This window comes from Microcaecilia unicolor, chromosome 3 (genome assembly GCF_901765095.1).
Source record: "Microcaecilia unicolor chromosome 3, aMicUni1.1, whole genome shotgun sequence".
NCBI classification, from domain to species: domain Eukaryota; kingdom Metazoa; phylum Chordata; class Amphibia; order Gymnophiona; family Siphonopidae; genus Microcaecilia; species Microcaecilia unicolor.
The window spans coordinates 31867486-31887572 of record NC_044033.1 but is presented as its reverse complement, the minus strand read 5'-3'; the positions used below and the strand labels follow the sequence as shown (position 1 = coordinate 31887572).

General features: G+C 47.3%; 1 protein-coding gene across 1 annotated transcript in view; it reads right to left on the bottom strand.

Annotated features, from left to right (window-relative positions):
- Positions 1–20087, bottom strand: part of EPAS1 (endothelial PAS domain protein 1) — a 307265-nt gene that overhangs the window by 84891 nt on the left and 202287 nt on the right. Inside the window, exons 4-5 of the mRNA XM_030195810.1 lie at positions 8050–8134; positions 2811–2929 (exon numbers count right to left, since the gene is read on the bottom strand). Coding sequence (XP_030051670.1) covers positions 2811–2929; positions 8050–8134 — 204 coding nt within the window. The remainder of the gene's footprint in view (positions 1–2810; positions 2930–8049; positions 8135–20087) is intronic.

Below are 20087 nucleotides of genomic sequence, written 5' to 3'. Positions count from 1 at the left end.
CAGCGAGTGTATGAAACGATATGTACTCTTATATCAAATACATTAGGGGTCCTTTTACCAAGCTGCGGAAAAAGAGGGCCCTGTGCTAGCAATGGGGGCCATTTTTCTCATGCACCAGGGCCGTTTTTTCCGCAGCTGGTGAAAGCCGAAAAACAAACGGTCACGCGGTGAGATAACTCTTACCGCGTGGCCATGTGGCGGGGAGCTCTTACCGCCACTCACTGAGGTGGCGATAAGGGCTCCCATGGTAACCTGATTACCACCAGGTTATTGCCACACAAGCCATTTCTGGGGGGGGGGGGGTTCTTTTTCCTCCAGAAATAGCGCGCACTTGGGGCGAGACTACCGCCGGCAGCCACGTTGGGCCGGTGGTAGTCCCGGAAGAGCGAGCAGTAAGCCCGCATTGGTCTTACTGCCACTCTGTAAAAGGGCTCCTTAGTGAGGTAAATGGTTTCTCTCAGTCATCTAAGCCATGGTGAACCACACCCTCGGCTCGGCAGGCATATATATTACAATGAGCAAGCCCGGAAAAGAGTCTGATTTAGACGCTCAGATATATCCTTGTGTAAACCATACATGAACTCTGCCAAAACAGAAATAAATGTGCAACCTAACCTAAAAAACCTCCTCCAGCCCCATTTTGAGCCGTAAATCAGGACTGTTGCGTGACTCCATTATTGGCCACTTAAGCGGGTTTTTTTTGGGGGGGGGCATCCTGTTTTCCCCTGAAGAAGCTCCACCGGTGAAACGGGTCTGTTGGGCGGGGAGGCCCATTCACGATGCTGCTTTGAGCTAAGTGGTCCTTTTTGTCCTTTATGTTCTCAAAGTATTGTGGCACACAGTGGATTTAGCATACTTTTTATAAAAAATATTTTTCCACACTAAGGGAGGAGGTGGGTTAAAGACCGATGATTAGACTGTGGTGACCCTCTATGAGTAATTCCAGCAATCTTGCTGTTTGTCACCTGTCTGAGGTCTCTTCCCCCCTTCCATTCATTTTTTGATACCCTACACTCTGCAAGAGCTGACTCGCTCTTATATGACTGTTGTATTTCACAGATTGCAGCGGAATTTTCCCCTCGTTTGTGTCTGCAACCTAAAATCATCAAATACATCAGATGCAGTCATTGCTGTCTAATGCAAAATGTAGAGTGTCCCCGAATTAATACTGTCCAGAAAGTAGGCAAAAAACATTGGCGTCATAAAACAAACAACTTATCTATACATTCAATCTAAGTGAACTGCCAGTGTTTTTTTGCCTACTTTCTGGACTGTGTTATTTCGGGGACACTCTTTACATTTTGCATTAGACAGCAATGAGTGCATCTGATGTATTTGATGATTTTAGGTTGCACATTTATTTCTATTTTCGCACAGCGCACAAATGGTTTACTAAGTGGAGGAGTGACCTAGTGGTTAGAACACCAGTCTTACAATCCAGATGTGGCCGGTTCAAATCCCACTGCTGCTCCTTGTGATCTTGGGCTAGTCACTTAACCCTCCATTGCCTCAGGTACAAACTTAGATTGTGAGCCCTCCTGGGACAGAGAAATATCCAATGTACCTGAATGTAACTCACCTTGAGCTACTACTGAAAAAGGTGTGGGCAAAATCTAAATAAATAAATATATGGAATGTTGCTGCTATTGAAGATTCTATATGGAATGTTGCCACTTTTTGAGATTCTGGAATGTTGCTACTATTTGAGATTCTAGATGGAATGTTGCTAGTGGAGGAGTGGCCTAGTGGTTAGAGCACTGGTCTTGTAATCCAGAGGTGGCTGGTTCAAATCCCACTACTGCTCCTTGTGATCTTGGGCAAGTCACTTAACCCTCCATTTTCTCAGGTACAAACTTAGATTGTGAGCCCTCCTGGGACAGAGAAATATCCACTGTACCTGAATGTACTACTACTACTTATCATTTCTATAGCACTACCAGACGTACACAGCACTATACACTTGAACATGAAGAGACAGTCCCTGCTTGACAGAGCTTACAATCTAATTACCTTGAGCTACTACTGAAAAAGGTATGAGCAAAATCTAAATAAATAATAAAGGATGTATCTGGACATCTAAAGACTCCTTTCCAGGCTTGTTCATTGTAATTTATATGCCTACCAAGCTGAGGGTGTGTTTCACCATGGCTCGGATAACTGAGAGAAGCCATTTATATCACTAAGGGGCCCTTTTGCTAAGGTGCACTTGAAAATGGCCTGCGCTAGTGTAGGCGCGTGCTTTGGATGCACGCAGATCCATTTTTCAGTTCACCTGTAAAAAAATGCCTTTTTTTGGGGGGGGGGGGGGGGGGCAACAATGGATGTGCGGCAAAACGAAAATTGGCGTGCGTCCATTTTAAGTCTGAGACCTTACCTTCACACATTCACTTAGTGGTAAGGTCTCACGTGTTAACTGGGCGGTAATCGTCAATGCGTATACAATGCTGATTACCACCCGGTTAGCGCTGCGCACCGGAAAATAAAATATATTTTCCGGCACACGTAGTGGACGCACGTAAAAAAAATGAAAGTACCGCCCAGGCCACACGGTAGCCGGGAGGTAGTTCCGAATTGGCGAGCGTTGGGCGCGCATAATCGCCTACGTGGCTTACTAAAAGGGCCCCTTATATATTTGATATAACAATACATATCTTTGTACTTATTGTTTCATACATTCACTGTTGTCTTTCTTTTTTTTTTTGCACAGAGAAACCTTTTGTTTTGTTAGCGTTTGCGCATTTTCTTGCTTGTGGTTAATATTTCTGAGACCTTTTTGTATATGTAGCACAGGGGTTTTGTCTGTTTCTTACCTTCCATGTGGCAGACTTGAGATTTACAGTTCTGCCTCTGTTTGTGACAGTACATTTCATCCTCATGAAGAAGTCGCGTTCTGTGTTTAGGTCTTTGTTTTTCTTTCCAAACCCTGCACCTAAGAGAAGCAAAGGCAGCGCCCATCAATCATTTTAACAAATGATTAAATGCAGAACATTAGTTATTTATTTATTTATTTATTGCATTTGTATCCCACATTTTCCCACCTATTTGCAGGCTCAATGTGGCTTACATGGTGCCATAGTGGCGATCGCCAATTCCGGTACGAGAAATACAGAGTAGTCTTGCGTTAGAGTTCATTAGTGACAGAGCGGATTGGGCGTACAGTGAGAAAGAGCTGATTTTAGTCCTGTTCTGGTTGAGTTTCGATTGTGTTGCAGGATTCAGGTGTTTAGGTTGGATGGAGGAGTGGCCTAGTGGTTAGGGTGGTGGACTCTGGTCCTGGGGAACTGAGTTCAATTCCCACTCCAGGCACCAGCAGCTCCTTGTGACTCTGGGCAAGTCACTTAACCCTCCATTGCCCCATGTAAGCCGCATTGAGCCTGCCATGAGTGGGAAAGTGCAGGGTACAAATGTAACAAAAAAAAAAAAAATAAATCCTTCTGGTATGCCTTTTTGAACAGGTTGGTTTTTAGTGATTTCCGGAAGTTTGTTAGGTCGTGCATTGTTTTCATAACTATTGGAAGTGCATTCCATAATTGCGTGCTTATATAAGAGAACCTGGATGCATATGTTGATTTGTATTTTAGTCCTTTGCAGCTGGGGTAATGTAGATTTAGGTGTGAACGTGTAGACCTTTTTCTGTTCCTGGTTGGTAAGTCTATAAGGTCTGCCGTGTATATTGGGGCCTCGCCGTGAATAATTTTATGTACCAGGGTGCAGATTTTGAACGCAATTCGCTCTTTGATTGGGAGCCAATGTAGTTTTTCTCGTAAGGGTTTGGCACTTTTGTATTTCGTTTTTCCAAATGTAAGTCTGGCCGCGGTGTTTTGGGCGGTTTGGAGTTTCTTAATGATTTGTTCTTTGCATTCGCAATAAATTGCATTGCAGTAGTCTAGGTGGCTTAGAACCATTGATTGTACCAGGCTGCGGAATATTTCCCTCTGGAAAAAGGGTTTTAATCGTCTGAGTTTCCACATTGAGTGGAACATTTTCTTAGTTGTATTTTTCGCTTGGCTCTCTAGCGTGAGATTTCGGTTGATTGTAACTCCGAGAATTTTCAGGCTATCTGAAACAGGAAGGGTGTGGTCTGAGGTATTTATATGGGTGGGTTTGTTTGTGTTGTGTGGTGATGAGAGGATGAGACGGTGTGTTTTTTCTGCGTTGAGTTTTAGTTGAAATGTATCCGCCCAAGAGTTCATGATTTGGAGGCTAAGTTTATATAGAGCTAAGGATAAAGAAAGCAGGAAAATCCCTTAGGGGCCCTTTTACTAAAGCACGGCAAGCCCACCGCGGCCACCTGGAACTACTGTTGGCCCAATACGGCTGCCGGCAGTAGTTCCGCCCCGGCATGCGGGCATTACCAGCACTGCCAGACTTTTTGAAAAATACCGCAGGGGGTTACCCGATGGTAATCGGCCTGGTTAATGCGGGAGCCCTTACAGCCACCTCAAAGGGCGCTGGTAAGTGCTCTCCCGAAATGGCTGCGTGGCAGGTGCGAACTTACCACATGGCCATTTCTTTTTTTTGGCCTTTTTATCCACTGCGGTAAAAGGGGCACTAGCGGCATGGCAAAAATGGCCACCTCTGCTAGCACAGGACCCCTTTTACCGCAGCTTGGAGCAGTGCTTCCCAAATTTTTAACCCCATTTTAACATTTAAAAAGTCACATGACCCCAGATGGTTATGTAAATTAAATAGCAGATCTCCATTTTCCTCCCCTCCATCATCCACTCCCCCCCCCCCCCCCCCCTCTTCCACACCTATCCAAATCATGAAGGCAGTAGCACCAGCAGTCAGCAAAAGAGCCTGGGCCCAATCTACTAACCCCCAGATCTATATAGATCGTCAAAGTTGAACACCCAAATTTGGGCACAGATCCCAGATGTACACCAAACTAATCAATTAGGTGTCATAATCAATTAACATAAGAGTAGCCATACTGGGTCAGACCACTGGTCCATCTAGCCCAGTATCTTGTTTTCCAAACAGTGGCCAAGCCAGGACACAAGTACCTGATAGAAACCCAAATCGTGGCAACACTCCAGTCTCTGCTTCCATACCCAGTCTCTGCCCCCTGACAGAGAAATTCAGAAAAATTAAGTAATGCGTGGTTTACCGCATAGTAACAGGCAAACTATCAGAAAACCCCTTAACACAGTCATGGTAGCCTATTTCCATGCGTTGACCATACATTAAGGGCTGGATTCTATTCGCTCTTTACAGAAGAGTGCTTAGCACCGATTCCCACGCCTATCTATAGACGCCAGACTTATGCCTGCTGAAACCTGATGTAAATGTGGTAAAGGCGGTTAGCTTGGCGGAGTTTAAAAACGGTCTGGACAGCTTCCTAAAGGACCAAAGACCATTGTTAAATGGAGTGGAGGAGTGGCCTAGTGGTTAGAGCACCAGTCTTGACATCCAGAGGTGGCTGGGTCAAATCCCACCACTGCTCCTTGTGATCTTGGGCAAGTTGCTTAACTTTCCATTGTCTTAGGTACAAACTGAGATTGTGAGCCCTCCAGGGACATGGAAAATACCTAGTGTACCTGAATATAACTGACCTTCAGCTACTACTGAAAAAGGTCTGAGCAAAGTCCAAAATAATAAATAAATAAAATGCTGGTGCCCAAGTTATTTATTTATTAGGATTTATTTACCGCCTTTTTGAAGGAATTCACTCAAGGCGGTGTACAGTAAGAATAGATCAAACATAAGCAATAGACAATTACAGCAGTAAAAATATTCAAAAGCAATACAAAGTATGGCATGGTATACTATTTAGAATTAGAAAATCAAAAACGCAGCTTCACACCTGCTGTGTATATCAGTGGATGTAGGAAAAAAAAACATTGGTGCTCCTGTACGAGAGCGCAACACCACAGACAGGTGGTCTAGGACTAGGGGGCATGCGATTAAACTACAGTGTAGTAAATTTAAAACAAATCGGAGAAACTTTTTCTTCACCCAACGTGTAATTAAACTCTGGAATTCATTGCCGGAAAATGTGGTGAAGGCGGTTAGCTTAGCAGAGTTTAAAAAGGGGTTGGACGGTTTCCTAAAGGACAAGTCCATAAACCGCTACTAAACGGACTTGGAAAAATCCAAAATCCCAGGAATAACATGTATAGAATGTTTGCACGTTTGGGAAGCTTGCCAGGTGCCCTTGGCCTGGATTGGCTGCTGTCGTGGACAAGATGCTGGGCTCGATGGACCCTTGGTCTTTTCCCAGTATGGCATTACTTATGTACTTATGTAGACACTGGAGTCAAGAAAAGTAGTCGGCAGTATAAAGATATTATAAGACTGCAAAGCAGTGTACAGGTTAGAGATTCTGTGATCTTTGGAATTAACCTATTATTTGATCACCTGTTTAGCTTAATTGTAACACTGTGGAGTTTTTTTTGAGCTAGGGCCCACGCCTTATAGTCTGACTAGCCTTTGAGCCCGTGTAAACGGGCTAGTTTTGGAATGGGGGGGGGGGTCCGAGGCCCCCCCCCCAAGGTCGCCGCTGTTCCACTCCCCCCCCCCCCCGGCCCGAGCACTGTCTGTTATTGAACTTACATCGCACCACGCAGACGCAGCAGGCACATCAGCAAAGCTGCCTGTGTCCCGCCCTCGTGTGACGTAACGCGGCGAGGGCGGGACACAGGCAGAGAAGGAAGCCCGTCCCGACGGCAGCTTTGCTGATGTGCCTGCTGCGTCTGCGTGGTGCGATGTAAGTTCAATGAGAAAGACAGTGCTCGGGCCGGGTGGAGGGGCGGCGACTCCGGGTGGGGGGAACGGTAGCAGTGACCTGGGGGGGGGAGGGCGGAGCGGTTGCGAGTACGTCTCCGGCATGCGCAGTTGAGACTTCCCGCTCCGTCCCGCCCCCCTCATCACGTATTGATGCAGGGGCGGGGCAGAGAGGGAAGTCTCTACTGCGCATTTGCGAGTGAGTACGACACTCGCCTTTTATATGTTTGATGATTTCAGTCTGGCTGGGTGGCGTTACTGAAGCTTTTTTCTCCACATATATTAACACTGATTAAAGACAGTAGGGTGATGGGTTTTTTTCCTAAATCCACTGGTATACACAGCAGGTGTGAAGCTGTGTTTTCGATTTTCTAATTATCTATTTGAGAGCTTGAGTGTAGTTCAGAGTCATAAGACGATTGATACTATTTACAATGTCAACACAATACGTAATAGAACATTCTAGGTGATAGCGAAGGGCAAAGCAAAGATGTAACATATAGAAGGGTAAGAAAGTAGGAAGAGTTAGAAAGTAAGGTGATTGATTTAAAGAAAGTTGCAGCCTGAGTACTCCTTCTGTGTGTGAGTGAGACTTAGATGCAGTGAGGGGCCCTTTCACGAAGTGGCGGTGAGCCCAACAAGGGCTTACCGCCCCATAAAAGGGAAGTACCGCCAGGCTACTGCAGCAGCCTGGTGGTACTTCCCTCCCCCAGTGCGCACCATTTCTGGCGCTGCAAAAATATTTCAATTTTTGTAGCGCCGGTGTATACCAGGTGGTAATCGGGCACTGCCACACGCTGCCAGTTTAGCGCGGGAGCCCGTGGCGGTAAGCGCTCTCCCTGAAATGTGCCATAAAAGGGTGCCTCGGCACGCATCAAAAACACGCGACGACATCAGCGCAGACCCCTTTTGCCGCAGCTTCATAAAAGGACTCCCCGAGACCGTATTCTATAATTTTGTGCATAGCTTTCTGGAACGCCCCTGACACACCCATGGCCACACCCCCTTTTGAGTTATGCGCACGTAAAAATTTAATGAGTGCCAATTAACGTCAACAATTAGTTGTTAGCACCCAATTATTAACATTAATTGGCCTGTTACTCAATATTTTGCACGCACATGTTCGGCGTGTGCACAGATTTGGGTGCGCAAGTCTGGGGACCATTTATAGAATGCGGGGGTAACTGCTTAACGCACTTTAGCATACAGACTCCATAAGCGCTTACGAAGTGGTTTTTGAGTCACCCTTTCATAAAAACTACTCCACATTCGTTCTGGTCCCTATCCCACATAGCGAAACACACTGGAGATTGCATACATTACCATTTTTTAGACTGAGGTTCTCTCGAATTTCATCATGATCGCATGGATGGGTAAAGTCAAAGATGCTGTGTCCTGTTAATTCAACCTGACGTAAAGGATTACAATTGAAAGCAGATGGTTAACAGAGTGTAAATTCATCTTTCTCTGCTTATGCCAGTTTGAGAGTACAGATAACCAATGCCACAGTGCAGGGGAGTAGCCAATTTTGGGTGGGCCTGGGCCCAAGATGGGTGGCCAGAACTCCGCCCTGTCCCACAAGATTTAGAGGCAGATGCATCAAGCAAACGTTAAAAAATCTAAATCGTTAAAGTCCCTAACGATTTTTAAAAAACGAAGAATGCACCAAAACAACAAGTCACACATGCTCGGATCGGTATTGAAAATTACAATGTATCAAAGAATCACAATACACATCGGTAATCGGCCCCTAAAGCATGCGCAGAGCAGCCAATCGTTATGTTAGCTGCTCTGCGCATGCCACAAACAGCTAAAACACAAGCACATGGCTCCCAAATCAAAACAAAAATAAAAAAAGGGGGGGGGGCAAAGGCGCTCGTGAGGAGCGTCCTGTATGGCCGTCCTTGCCCCCCCCCCGCCCGAGGTCGCCGTTTCCCACCCCACCCCCCACCGCACGACAAAAACTCAAATTTTAGCAGCCCCAGCCCCGGGCCGGCCCTCCTCCCTTCCTGTGTCTTCTCCCACACTAGCTCCGCCTCCCGCCATGCTCCGGTCCCGTGCCCCGCCCCCGCCGCCCCCCCTTTGGTCATGGCTGCCGCTCCCCCCCTCCAACGATCCCCCCCCTTTTCCTTACCAGCCCGTGCAGCGCCTCTCATCTCTGCTGCACGGGCAAGAACAGCTGATCGGCGAGTCAGAAGGCCTCCTCAGACGTAGTTTACCTACGTCAGAGGAGGGCGGGCCCAGGAAGAAAGAAGGGACATCTGCTAGCTTCCTCGGTAAAAGCCCTTTGATGCATGCAACGGATCAAAATTTCCTCGTTGGAGGGTCATTAAAGGCTCATTAAGCTTTAGTGCATCTGCCTCTTGGTCTCTCCCTCTCTCGCCTGCATGCCATATGGTCTTTTAAACACCCCCTCCCCGAATACCTTTTAAATAGCAGATTTTCACCATCAGCGAGCAGCAACTAATAAACACTGCTCATGTTGGCCCCACAACCTTCCCTCTGATGCAACTTCCTATTTCCGCATAAGCGGGAATACATCAGAGGGAAGGCTGCGGGGCTGGTGCGAATAGTATGTATCAGTCACTGCTTGCCGCAGGCGAAGATCTGCTATTTACAAGGTGGTGTATGCAGGAGGGACAGTTGTTGGGAGTTTTTGGCTGGTGGGGCTTGGGAATCCCTACCAGCCACATCATAGGTGTGCTGCTACTGGGTGGGCCTGAGCCCAAAGTGGTTGGGCCTGGGCCCACCCAGGCCCACCATTGGCTACACCACTGCCACAGTGAAACAGAAGACAAGCAGTCAGGGGAGGGCAGGGGCTATTAAGGATGTACCAAAGGACAGACATCAATTACATGGGCTAGACTATTGAAACCTTTTGCGTGTTGGGTGTACCGAAAGATTTTTTTTTCATTTATGCAAATTTTGCATAATGCAACGGCCACATTACTTTTTAATGCTTGTCAAATGGAAAGGGCAAACCACTTTTTTTGATCAAACTTCATTGGTTAACTGTATGAGCACATTGGGGCCGTTTTACAAAGGTGCGCAGAAAAATGGTCTGCGGTAGTGTAGGCGCGTGTTTTGGGCGCGCGCAGAATCATTTTTCAGCGAAACCTATAAAAAAGTGCCTTTTTAAAATTTTTTCCAAAAATGGATGTGCGGCAAAATGAAAAGTGCCGCACATCCACTTCGGGTCTGAGACCTTACCACCAGCCACTGACCTAACGGTAAAGTGTCACGCGGTAGCCAGGTAGTAATGACCTACGCGCGTCAAATGCCACTTGGCAAGCGCCCAATACGCGCATCTGAAAATAAAAATAATTTTTCGTATGCGCATATCGGACACGTGCCAAAAATGAAATTACCGCAAGAGCTACACGGTAGCCTGGTGGTAACTCTATTTTGGCGCGCATTGGGTGCAAGTAGATGTTTACGCAGCTTAGTAAAAGGGCCCCATTGTTATTTTAAAATCTGTACAACTATTTATAGAGTGGAAGTGACTAGCTCAAAAGCAGGCTTATTTTCGAAAGAGAAGGGCACCTATCTTTCAACACAAATCGCAAGATGGGCATCCTTCTCCCAGGGTCATCCAAATCGTCATAATCGAAAGCCGATTTTGGGCATCCTCAACTGCTTTCTGACGCGGGGATGACCAAAGTTCACAGGGGGGTGTCGGAAGCGTAGCGAAGGCGGGACTGGGATGTGCTTAACACATGGGCGGCGGCGGCCGATAATGGAAAAAAGAAGGGCATCCCTGATGAGCACTTGGCCGACTTTAGTTGGTACATTTTTTTCTTGCGACCAAGCCTCAAAAAGGTATCCGAACTGACCAGATGACCACCGGAGGAAATCGGGGATGACCTCTCCTTACTCCCCCAGTGGTCACTAACCCCCTCCCACCCTCAAAAAAAACTTTTAAAATATATTTTGCCAGCCTCAAATGTCATACCCAGCTCCCTGACAGCAGTATGTAGGTCCCTGGAGCAGTTTTAGTGGGTGCAGTGCACTTCAGGCAGGCGGGCCCAGGCCCATCCCCCCCTACCTGTTACACTTGTGGTGGTAAATGTGAGCCCTTCAAAACCCACCACAAACCCACTGTACCCACATGTAGGTACCCCCCTTCATCCCTAAGGGCTATGGTAGTGGTGTACAGTTGTGGGGAGTGGGTTTTGGGGGACTCAGCACCCAAGGTAAGGGAGCTATGTACCTGGGAGCAATTTCTGAAGTCCACTGCAGTGCCCCCTAGGGTGCCCTGCTGGTGTCCTGGCATGTGAGGGGGACCAGTGCACTACGAATGCTGGCTCCTCCCACGACCAAATAGCTTGGATTTGGTAGTTTCTGAGATGGGCGTCCTCGGTTTCCATTATCGCTGAAAACCGGGGACGACCATCTCTAAGGACGGCCATCTCTAAGGTCGACCTAAATGTTGAAATTTGGGCGTCCCCGACTGTATTATCGAAGCGAAAGATGGCCGCCCATCTTGTTTCGATAATACGGGTTTTCCCGCCCCTTCACGAGGACGTCCTCAGGAAAACTTGGGCGCCCCGTTCGATTATGCCCCTCAAGATGAGCCAAGTTAATAAATGTTTTTTTAATTCACAATGATATATGTATAAAGTCCAAGAACTTCAAAAGATCCAGATGCACAGTCTCAAGCAAATATAGATAGACACAACAAAGGCTGTGTTTCGGGTTTCCGGCCTTCCTCAGGAGTCCTGTTGAGTGGACTGTCATCCAAAGAATAAAAGCTCAAAATACAAGCAATTGCGCAATTTGATGTGCGCTGCCCTCAGAATTTAAAGTCCGCAATAGAAGCACGACTTTGAATTCTGATGGCAGTGCGCATTAAATTGCGCAATTGCTTCTATTTTGAGCTTTTATTCTTTGACCGGCAGTCCGCTCAACAGGACTCCTGAGAAAGGCCGGAAAGCTGAAACATGGCCTGTGTTGAGTCTATATTTGCTTGAGACTGTGCATCTGGATCTTTTTGATGCTCTTGGACTTTATACATATACCATTGTGAATTAAAAAAAAAACACATTTATCAACTTGGATCATCTTGTGAGCTGGTCACTCCCACTCTTCATTTTTCTTTGGGGAAGTGTTTTGTGTTTTCCCTTCTGTTTGTGGAATACAGTTTTTATAATCATACATGGCTCGGTCCCAAGTTACACGCCATGTTTATCTCTTCCCTCTATCTTCTTGAGAAAATCCAGAGCAAGAAATGCCTGATTACTTTCCATCAACAAAAAATTGTTAGATATAGAAAACATTTTACAGCTTTATTTTTATATCAGGCAGTTAAACTATGGAACTCTTTACCACTAGAAATCAGATTGGAATTTTCTTATCTTAGATTTAGGAAAACACTGAAAACATTCTTATTTTACAAGTTTTTAATTTGCATGATTATTCAAAGCTTACCCTAATGACCCAACTTAACTTTTTAAGCCCACCCACACGATTCCTGGCCTGACGATTATTATACCTCAGACCATGTCTCCCAATCTCCTTATGCTCATCTCTTAATCTTTCCTCTCCATCCTTCCTACTCCTTACCCCCCCTCCCAATCTCTTTTCCTTTTGCTCATCCCATCTTTGTCTACCTCTCCATGTTCAATTCACATATCCTCGAAACCCCACTATCACTATGTTTATTGCAACTTGTAATCTTTTCCTTCATGACTTTGTAATTCTATTTACTATGTAAGCCGCATTGAACCTGCTATCTGTAGGAAAGCGTGGGGTACAAATGTAATAAATAAATAAAATAATATTGTTTCTTCGGGGATTGTTTTTCTTCACCTTATATCTTTTGTAATCCACTCTAGATTTTTGGCAAGATGTGGAAAATAAGTACCTTCTATTGAATTGGGAAATTCTGTTTGACCTGGCAGCTATGAAATGAAAAATGCAATATTTTTAGCAGCAGATAATCAGAAGGAATAGATTACTACACAGAGGACGTAGTTTAGACCAGTGGATTTCAAATCTGTCTGGGGGCTACCAGCCAGTCAGGTTTTTAGGATATCCACAATGACTATACATACCAGTGCTTTTTTTTGTAGGAAAAAAGGTACCGGTACTCATTATGGGCGGGGGTCACTATCTATGGCTCTGCCCCTATGGTAACCACACCCACAATAGCCACACCCCTTATACCAGCCATGGCGCATATAAACAGGTATCACTGAAAATAATATACCAGCATAGGAGAAAAAATAACTTGTGATTTTTTTTTTCATTATAAATAATTTCTGTAAGCTGTTACAGCTCCAGTATACCCAGTGCACAATAAGACAGCAGATGTAAATTCTCAAATTGGACATATTCCAAACACTAAAATGAAAATAAAATGATTTTTTCTACCTTTGTTGTCTGGTGACTTTGTTTTTCTATCCATATTGGTCCCAGTCTCTGATTCTGCTGCTCTCTGTTCTCTTAACTCCGTTTCCAGGGCTTCCTTTCCGTTTATTTCTTTACTTTTCTCCTTCCTTTTTCATTTCTTGCCCTACATCCATAGGTAAAAGCTGGGTCCTCCGCAGACTTGACTGGAAGCGGTATAGAGTGGATCCAGCTTTTGTCTATTTTCTCCATCCATGTGTAGTTTTTCTCCTCTCTTCCCTTTCCCTCATCTCCGTCAATATGCATCTCCTTCCTCTTTCTTCTCTCCCCTACATCCATATGCATCTCCTTCCTCTCTCTTCCCTCTCATCCATCCATGTCCAGCATTTCAACTCTCTCATCCTCCATCCATGTCCAGCATTTCTCCTCTCTCCTCCCCTCCATCCATATTCATCTCATTTCCTCTCTCTTCCCTCCCCTCCATCCATGTCCAGCATTTCAACTCTCTCCCATCCTCCATCCATGTGCATCTCCTTCCTCTGTCTTCCCTCCTCTCCATTCGTGTCCAAATTTTTCCTCTCTCTCCTAAATCCATGTGCATCTCCTCTTCTATCTTCCCTCCTCTCCATCCATGTCCAGCATTTCTCATCTCCCTTCCCCTCCATCTGTGTGCATCTCCTTCCTCTGTCTAGGGAGTAGCCTAGTGGTTAGTGCAGTGGACTTTGATCCTGGGGACCTGAGTTCGATTCCCACTGTAGCTCCTTGTGACTCTGGCAAGTCACTTAACCCTCCATTGCCCCTGGTACAAAATAAGTACCTGAATATATGTAAAATGCTTTGAATGTAGTTGCAAAAACCTCAGAAAGGCGGTATATCAAGTCCCATTTCCATTTCCCTCCAACATTTTTCCTCTCTTCCCTTCCCTCCACTCCATCCATTTCCAGCATTTCTCCTTTCCCCTCCCCTTCATCCATGTGCATCTCCTTCCTGTCTTCCCTCTCCTCCATCCATGTCCAGGAACTCTCCTCTCTCCCCTATCCTCCCTTCCCATCCATGTCAAGCGATTCTCCTCTCTCCCCTGTCCTCTTCTCCCATCCATGTCCAGCAATTTCTCCTCTCTCCCCTGCCCTCCCCTCCATGTCCAGCGATTCTCCTTTGCCCCATATCCTCCCCTCCATGTCCATTGACTCGTCCCAGCCTCCACCCTTTTCAGCCCCGAGTTCCAGTTCCAACCCCAGCCCCACCTGCCCATCCTCAGCAACCCGACAGCCCTCCTTTTCCATTCCTGCCGCCACCCTGGGTTTAGATCTTTTATTTTACCTCAAGTCGCAGTGGCAGCGGCAGTGAAAGCAGCAGGTTCGCCTCCAGCCTTCCCTTCCCTCTCAGTGTCCCACCCTTGCAGAAACAGAAAATACATCAGAAGAAGGCGGGACACTGAGGGAAGGGAAGCTGAAGGCGGGCAGGTGAGCTGGCCCTGGGAAAAAAGGTGCTGGTACGCCGTACCGATGTGTACCAGCACAAAAAAATCACTGCATAATACATATTTGCATGTCTACTACGCCTCTTATATGCAAATCTTTTTGATGCCTATTCATTAGGGATATCCTGAAAACCCAACTGGCTGGTGTCAGGATCCCCCAGAGCCCATTTGACAACCGCTGGTTTAAACCACATGATAACAGCTCCCATTTGGTGCAATTCTCTGGTTCTACCAATTGCTGCAAAGTCTACATTTTCACTGTGTAATTGAGTGAAATGGTTCCCTCTTCCCTCTGCTGCCGCCTCTCGTCTCTGAAGTCCAGTCACCTCTGCAGTTGCTGGAAGATCTGCTGCATTTACCTTCCCCCTCGTGCTGAGAACACCACTCACCACCCTACCATTATCAGTTTCTTTTCCCCCGCTCTCCCCCATCCCCCCACCAAGTACTGCATGCAGGCATGTGGTCTAGGACTGCTGCCATGTTTCTGAATGGATTCTCAAACACAGACGGCCCTAAATTAGCAAAAAAAAAAAAAATCTATGCCATTGGGCAGTGAAAATTGGGGAGGGGAATGACAAAATTTAGTGGTGGCAGCTGCAGCGATGGGGAAAGAAAAAACCCCTGGAAACAGGGACCGAGGGAAGAGGGTAGACATGAGGAGGCGGGAAAACTTGTGGGAAAATGACATGGAGAGAGGGGGAAGAGGGACAAAGAATGCTGGTGCAGTTTGGTGTGCTGTTTCTAAATCTCAACGTGTAATTAAACTCTGGAATTTGTTGCCAGAGAATGTGGTAAAGGCGGTTAGCTTAGTGGGGTTTAAAAAAGGTTTGCACGACTTCCTAAAGGAAAAGTCCATAGACCATTATTAAAATGGACTTGGGGAAAATCCACTGCTTATTTCTGGGATAAGCAGCATAAAATGTTTTGTACTTTTTTGGGGATCTTGCCAGGTATTTGTGACCTGGATTGGCCACTGTTGGAAACAGGATGCTGGGCTTGGACCTTTGGTCTGTCCCAGTATGGCAATACTTATGTACTTATGTAACCCCTGGTGAAACTGACAAAGCAAAACAAGGACCTTCCTCGGGTTTCATTTCTTAGGGGTCCTTTTACTAAGCTGCACTATAAGTTGACCTTAACGTGCACTAAAGCAAGGTTTTCACCTGCGATAAGACTGTTTTTACCGCAGTAGAAAAACAGCAGATTTTCTATTTTTCCTATTAATGGCCATGCCCTCGTGTTGCCATTAGCACGTGTCCATTAAAAAGAATTACCGCAGAAAAACTTACTGACACCTATTTGGTAGTAACCCTGCACTAATCAGTTAGCACGCGGTAATGTGAACATGCTAATTGATTAGCGTTGGAATGTCCACTCTCTACCTTCAGACCAGGGGTGTGCTGGTAAATTTTTAACAACGGGCTCTCTCTCCGGGCATAGCCAGCCCTGAAATTGGGGCGGGGGGGGGGGGGGGTGGAATACATGCCTCCCCTCCCTTGTGCGGGCACGCTAGGCATACCTTTGCCGAGCCCCACCAGCCAATCAATGGACTGCCACCATTCTCTGCTGCTTGTTTCTGGCTCTGAGCAGCATGATGGAACCTTCTTGCGCTTGCATGAAAAGTCCCAGCCTGATGCTCAGAGTCAGAAACAAGGAGCAGGGAGCAGCAGCAGTCTATTTACTTGGCTGGTGGGGCCAGCATCACTGCCAGCAAAGTAAAAGAGAATTCAGGAGGGGGCCCAAGCCCACATTTTGGCAGTCAGTTGTTAAAGTAGCCGTGGGGAGGCCTACTTTAACAACCGGCTCCCCAAAATTCTTAAAAACTTAACAAACGGCTCTCGCGAGCCTGCGAGAGCCCGCTCCAGCACACCACTGCCTCAGACACCTCCTCTGCACAAAACTTTTAAATATTTTGTAGCGTATGGGTAGCGCTCACTGATTGGGAACTTACCACAGGACGCCTGAGTGCATCCAGCAGTAAGCCATTTCAAGCTGCAGTAAAAGTAGATTAGTGAAAAAAAACCCTTTCTACATGTTTGATGCTGCACTGGTGTAACATGAACTGGTCAGCAGCAGGAGTGTTGATGGATAAACATAAGAACATATGCATTGCTACTCTGGGACAGACTGAAAGTTCATCAAGCCCAGTATCCTGTTTGCAACAGTGGCCAATCCAGGTTGCAAGTACCTGGCAAGATCCCAAAAGAGTAAAAATAGATGTTATGCTGTTTATCCTAGAAATAAGTAGTGGATTTTCCCAAGTCCATCTTAATAATGATTTACGGACTTTTCTTTTAGGAAATTATCTAAACGTGCATATTGCTGCATATTGATTTGAACTAGAGAGCTTCACGGGAACGGGGTTTGTGGGCATCCTGTGACTACCATGGGAATCCCACGGGAACCCCTCCAGGGCCACGGGAATCCTGCAGAGATCCCTCGAGATCTGCGGAAATGCTGTGGGTATGGACGCTGGTCCTGCGGGGTTCCCGCGTTGGTGTAGCGCCACACCAGCCTACCTCCCTATCCTCGGCGCTGCCTCAAATGCCTCTTCTTTGGCGATTGGACTCTGCAGAGACTTGAGCCGTGCAGTGCAGGAAGCTGGGGAAGTCTCGCGGGACTTCAATCCATGAGACTTCCCCAACTTCCTGCACCACACAGCTCAAGTCCCTGCAGAGTTCATTTGCCCGTGCAAGGGAAGAGGAGGATTCTGAAGCAGTGTTGTGAGTAATGGCTGGAGGAGGGCCACGAGAGAGATTGTGGGAAGAATGGGGGGGCCACAGAGACACTGGGGGAAGGCTGGGGAAGGGAGCATGAGAGAAACTAGGTAAAAGCTGGGGAGGGAGGTATGAGAGAAACTGGGTAAAAGCTGGGAAGAGGGCATGAGAGAAACTGGGTGAAGGCTTGGGGCATGGAGAGGCTGGGTGAAAACTGAGAAGGGGGCATGAGGGGCTGGAGGGAATGGGCTAGACCCTGGGAAGAGGAAGGGGGTTGAAGGGAGATGACCTGGACCCTGGGGAGGAGGGGAGATGGGCTAGACCCATGGGGAGCAGTACTGGGTTACCATATGGCTCCAGAAAAAGGAAGGACGGATTGAGCCAGCCGGGTTTTACTTCCATTGCTTTGAAAGCAATGGAAGTAAAACCCGGCTGGCTCAATCCGTCCTCCTTTTTCTGGAGCCATATGGTAACCCAGGAACAGGGACACAGAAGAGAGGTGCTGGACGGGATAGATAGGGACACAGGGAAGATGGATAGCAGACATGGAGAAAGAAGAAATGCCAAATAGACAGAAGACTTTGGAAAGACAGGGAAAAACCAGAGGAAATCAGAAGACACAGACAAAATCGAATGGAAAAATAAAATACTCAGGCTTCAAAGGTCGAAAAAATATTTGATTTTAGTTACCAACTGGACTACGTTTGGGAAATGTACATCTGTGATATGTTTAATTTCCAGAATGATGGCATAGGTTGGGTTATTTTAGTACAGGGGACGGGCGGGATGGATGAGATTACTTGCATGGATGGGCGGTGAAGGGGGGGACGGAATAGATTCCAGTGGGGATGGGTTAGATTCCGACAGGGATGGGCAGGGACGGGTAAAATTTCTATCCCTGTGCAACTCCATAATTTGAACTAAGATGAGTACTTCACTCTTTTTAAAAGTTTTATGGATTGCAGATTATAGCGACACAAATGTGCAATATCAAACATTTTTGGACAAGTTCTTAAAGGAAGATCATTCTATCACAATATATTATATGAATCATAATACTGTTGTTTTTGAGATGCAACTTTTTGGGGAAAGCTACGTTATCAACACAAGGTATTTGTAAATAAATGTACTGCGGTGCAGTGTAATGTTTCCTTGAAGATGTTCTTTCAGATAATAATTTAAGTTTCACAGATAACTTCCTGTATAATAATTTGGACCTCTGCACTTCCGTCTGGCTGCCTGGGTTCGTAACCGAGTTCCTATTGGTCCGCCCTGGGGATGACGTCACAGGGCGGACCAATGGGAAGTGAGAAGGAAGGGAACCCAGCAGCAGCCACCGGAGGTGAGTAACCAAACGGCCCCCCCCGAGTTCCATGATCCCCAACCTCCCTCCTTCCACTCCCGTCGTCCGAGTTCCACGGGCCGCGACGGCCCCACTGCCGTTCGAGTTCCACGCCCCCCCTCTCCTCCCATTTCCGCCACCCAGCGCCTCCCTCCCTCTGTCTCTGTGGCCTCCAACTTCAAGGAGGACGTGTGCGGGGTACTTGGCAGCTGCTGTTTAAACAGTTTTACCTCCTGCTCGGCCGGCAACACTCAACTCCAGCAAGTACAGACGCCGCTTCAGACAGCCTTTGGTTTCGCTGCTGTTTCAGCTGTTCCTCTGGTCCCGCCCTTCTGCAAACAGGAAATAAGGGCAAGACCAGAGGAACAGCGAACCACAGCCTGTCTGGTGGCGTCTGTACTTGGTGGACTTGAGTGTTGCCGGCCGAGCAGGAGGTAAAACTTTTTAAACAGTACTTGCCACGTAGGAAGGGCTGGGGCACACGTCCTCCTTGCGCTCGGAGGCCACAGAGGGCGGCGCTGGGCAGTGGAAATCGGAGGAGGGGGGGTCCTGAGACGAGAGAAAGGGGGGATGGGGAGGGGTGGAGGTCCTGAGACGAGAGAGGGGGAGGGGGGTCCTGAGACGAGAGGGGGAGGGGTGGCGGTCCTCAGACGAGAGAGGGTGGCAGGGTCCTGGGGGGAAGGGAGGAGGGGGACGGGAGGGGGAGGAGGAGAGGGGGAGGAGGGGGTGATGGGGAGAAAGGGAGGAGGGGGATGATGAGGAGGGGGGAGGAGGAAGAGGGGAGGAGGGAGGTGATGAGGGGGTGGAGGGGGCCAGAGGATGGGGTGGGGGAGGGGGGAGGAGGAGTGGTGAGGGAGGGGATCCTGGAACCTTGCTAGCGCCCGTTTCCTTTCTGCTGGAAACGGGCCTCTTTTACTAGTTTCTCATATATTCCCGTGGTGGTTGTTTAAAACCAATGATTATAACGAACAATTTGGCCCTTAGTTTAAAAATCCGCACTAGAGGTGCATTAGTGTTTTTAGCGCGTTCTGTGTAGGTGCCCGCAATATTCCTTTGGGCGCCTACACATTAACACGTGCTAATTTTGTGCACACGCTAAAAATGCTAGCACACCTTTGTAAACAAGGCCCTTTATTAGATAGCTTGGGAAGGTAATAGAAATATCCAAATGTAATTTACTGAGGGGTCCTATCAGTAAGCTGCAGCCAAACCTGGCCTTAGTGCGACCTTACATGGGTTTCTCCTGCACGCTAAGGCCATTTTTACTGCCATCGTAAAATGGCCAATTTTGTATTTTTTTGTATTAAGGCCATTAGCTTGTGACCATTTATTTTTAAATTATTGCGTGAGCCAGGGGCGTATCTGGAATCCGGCGGTAGGGGGGGCCAGAGCCAGAGAGGGGGGGCACATTTTTGCCTCCCTCCCCCCCCCCCGCCGCCGCCGCCGCCTCTCTCCACCCCCTCCCCGCCGTCAA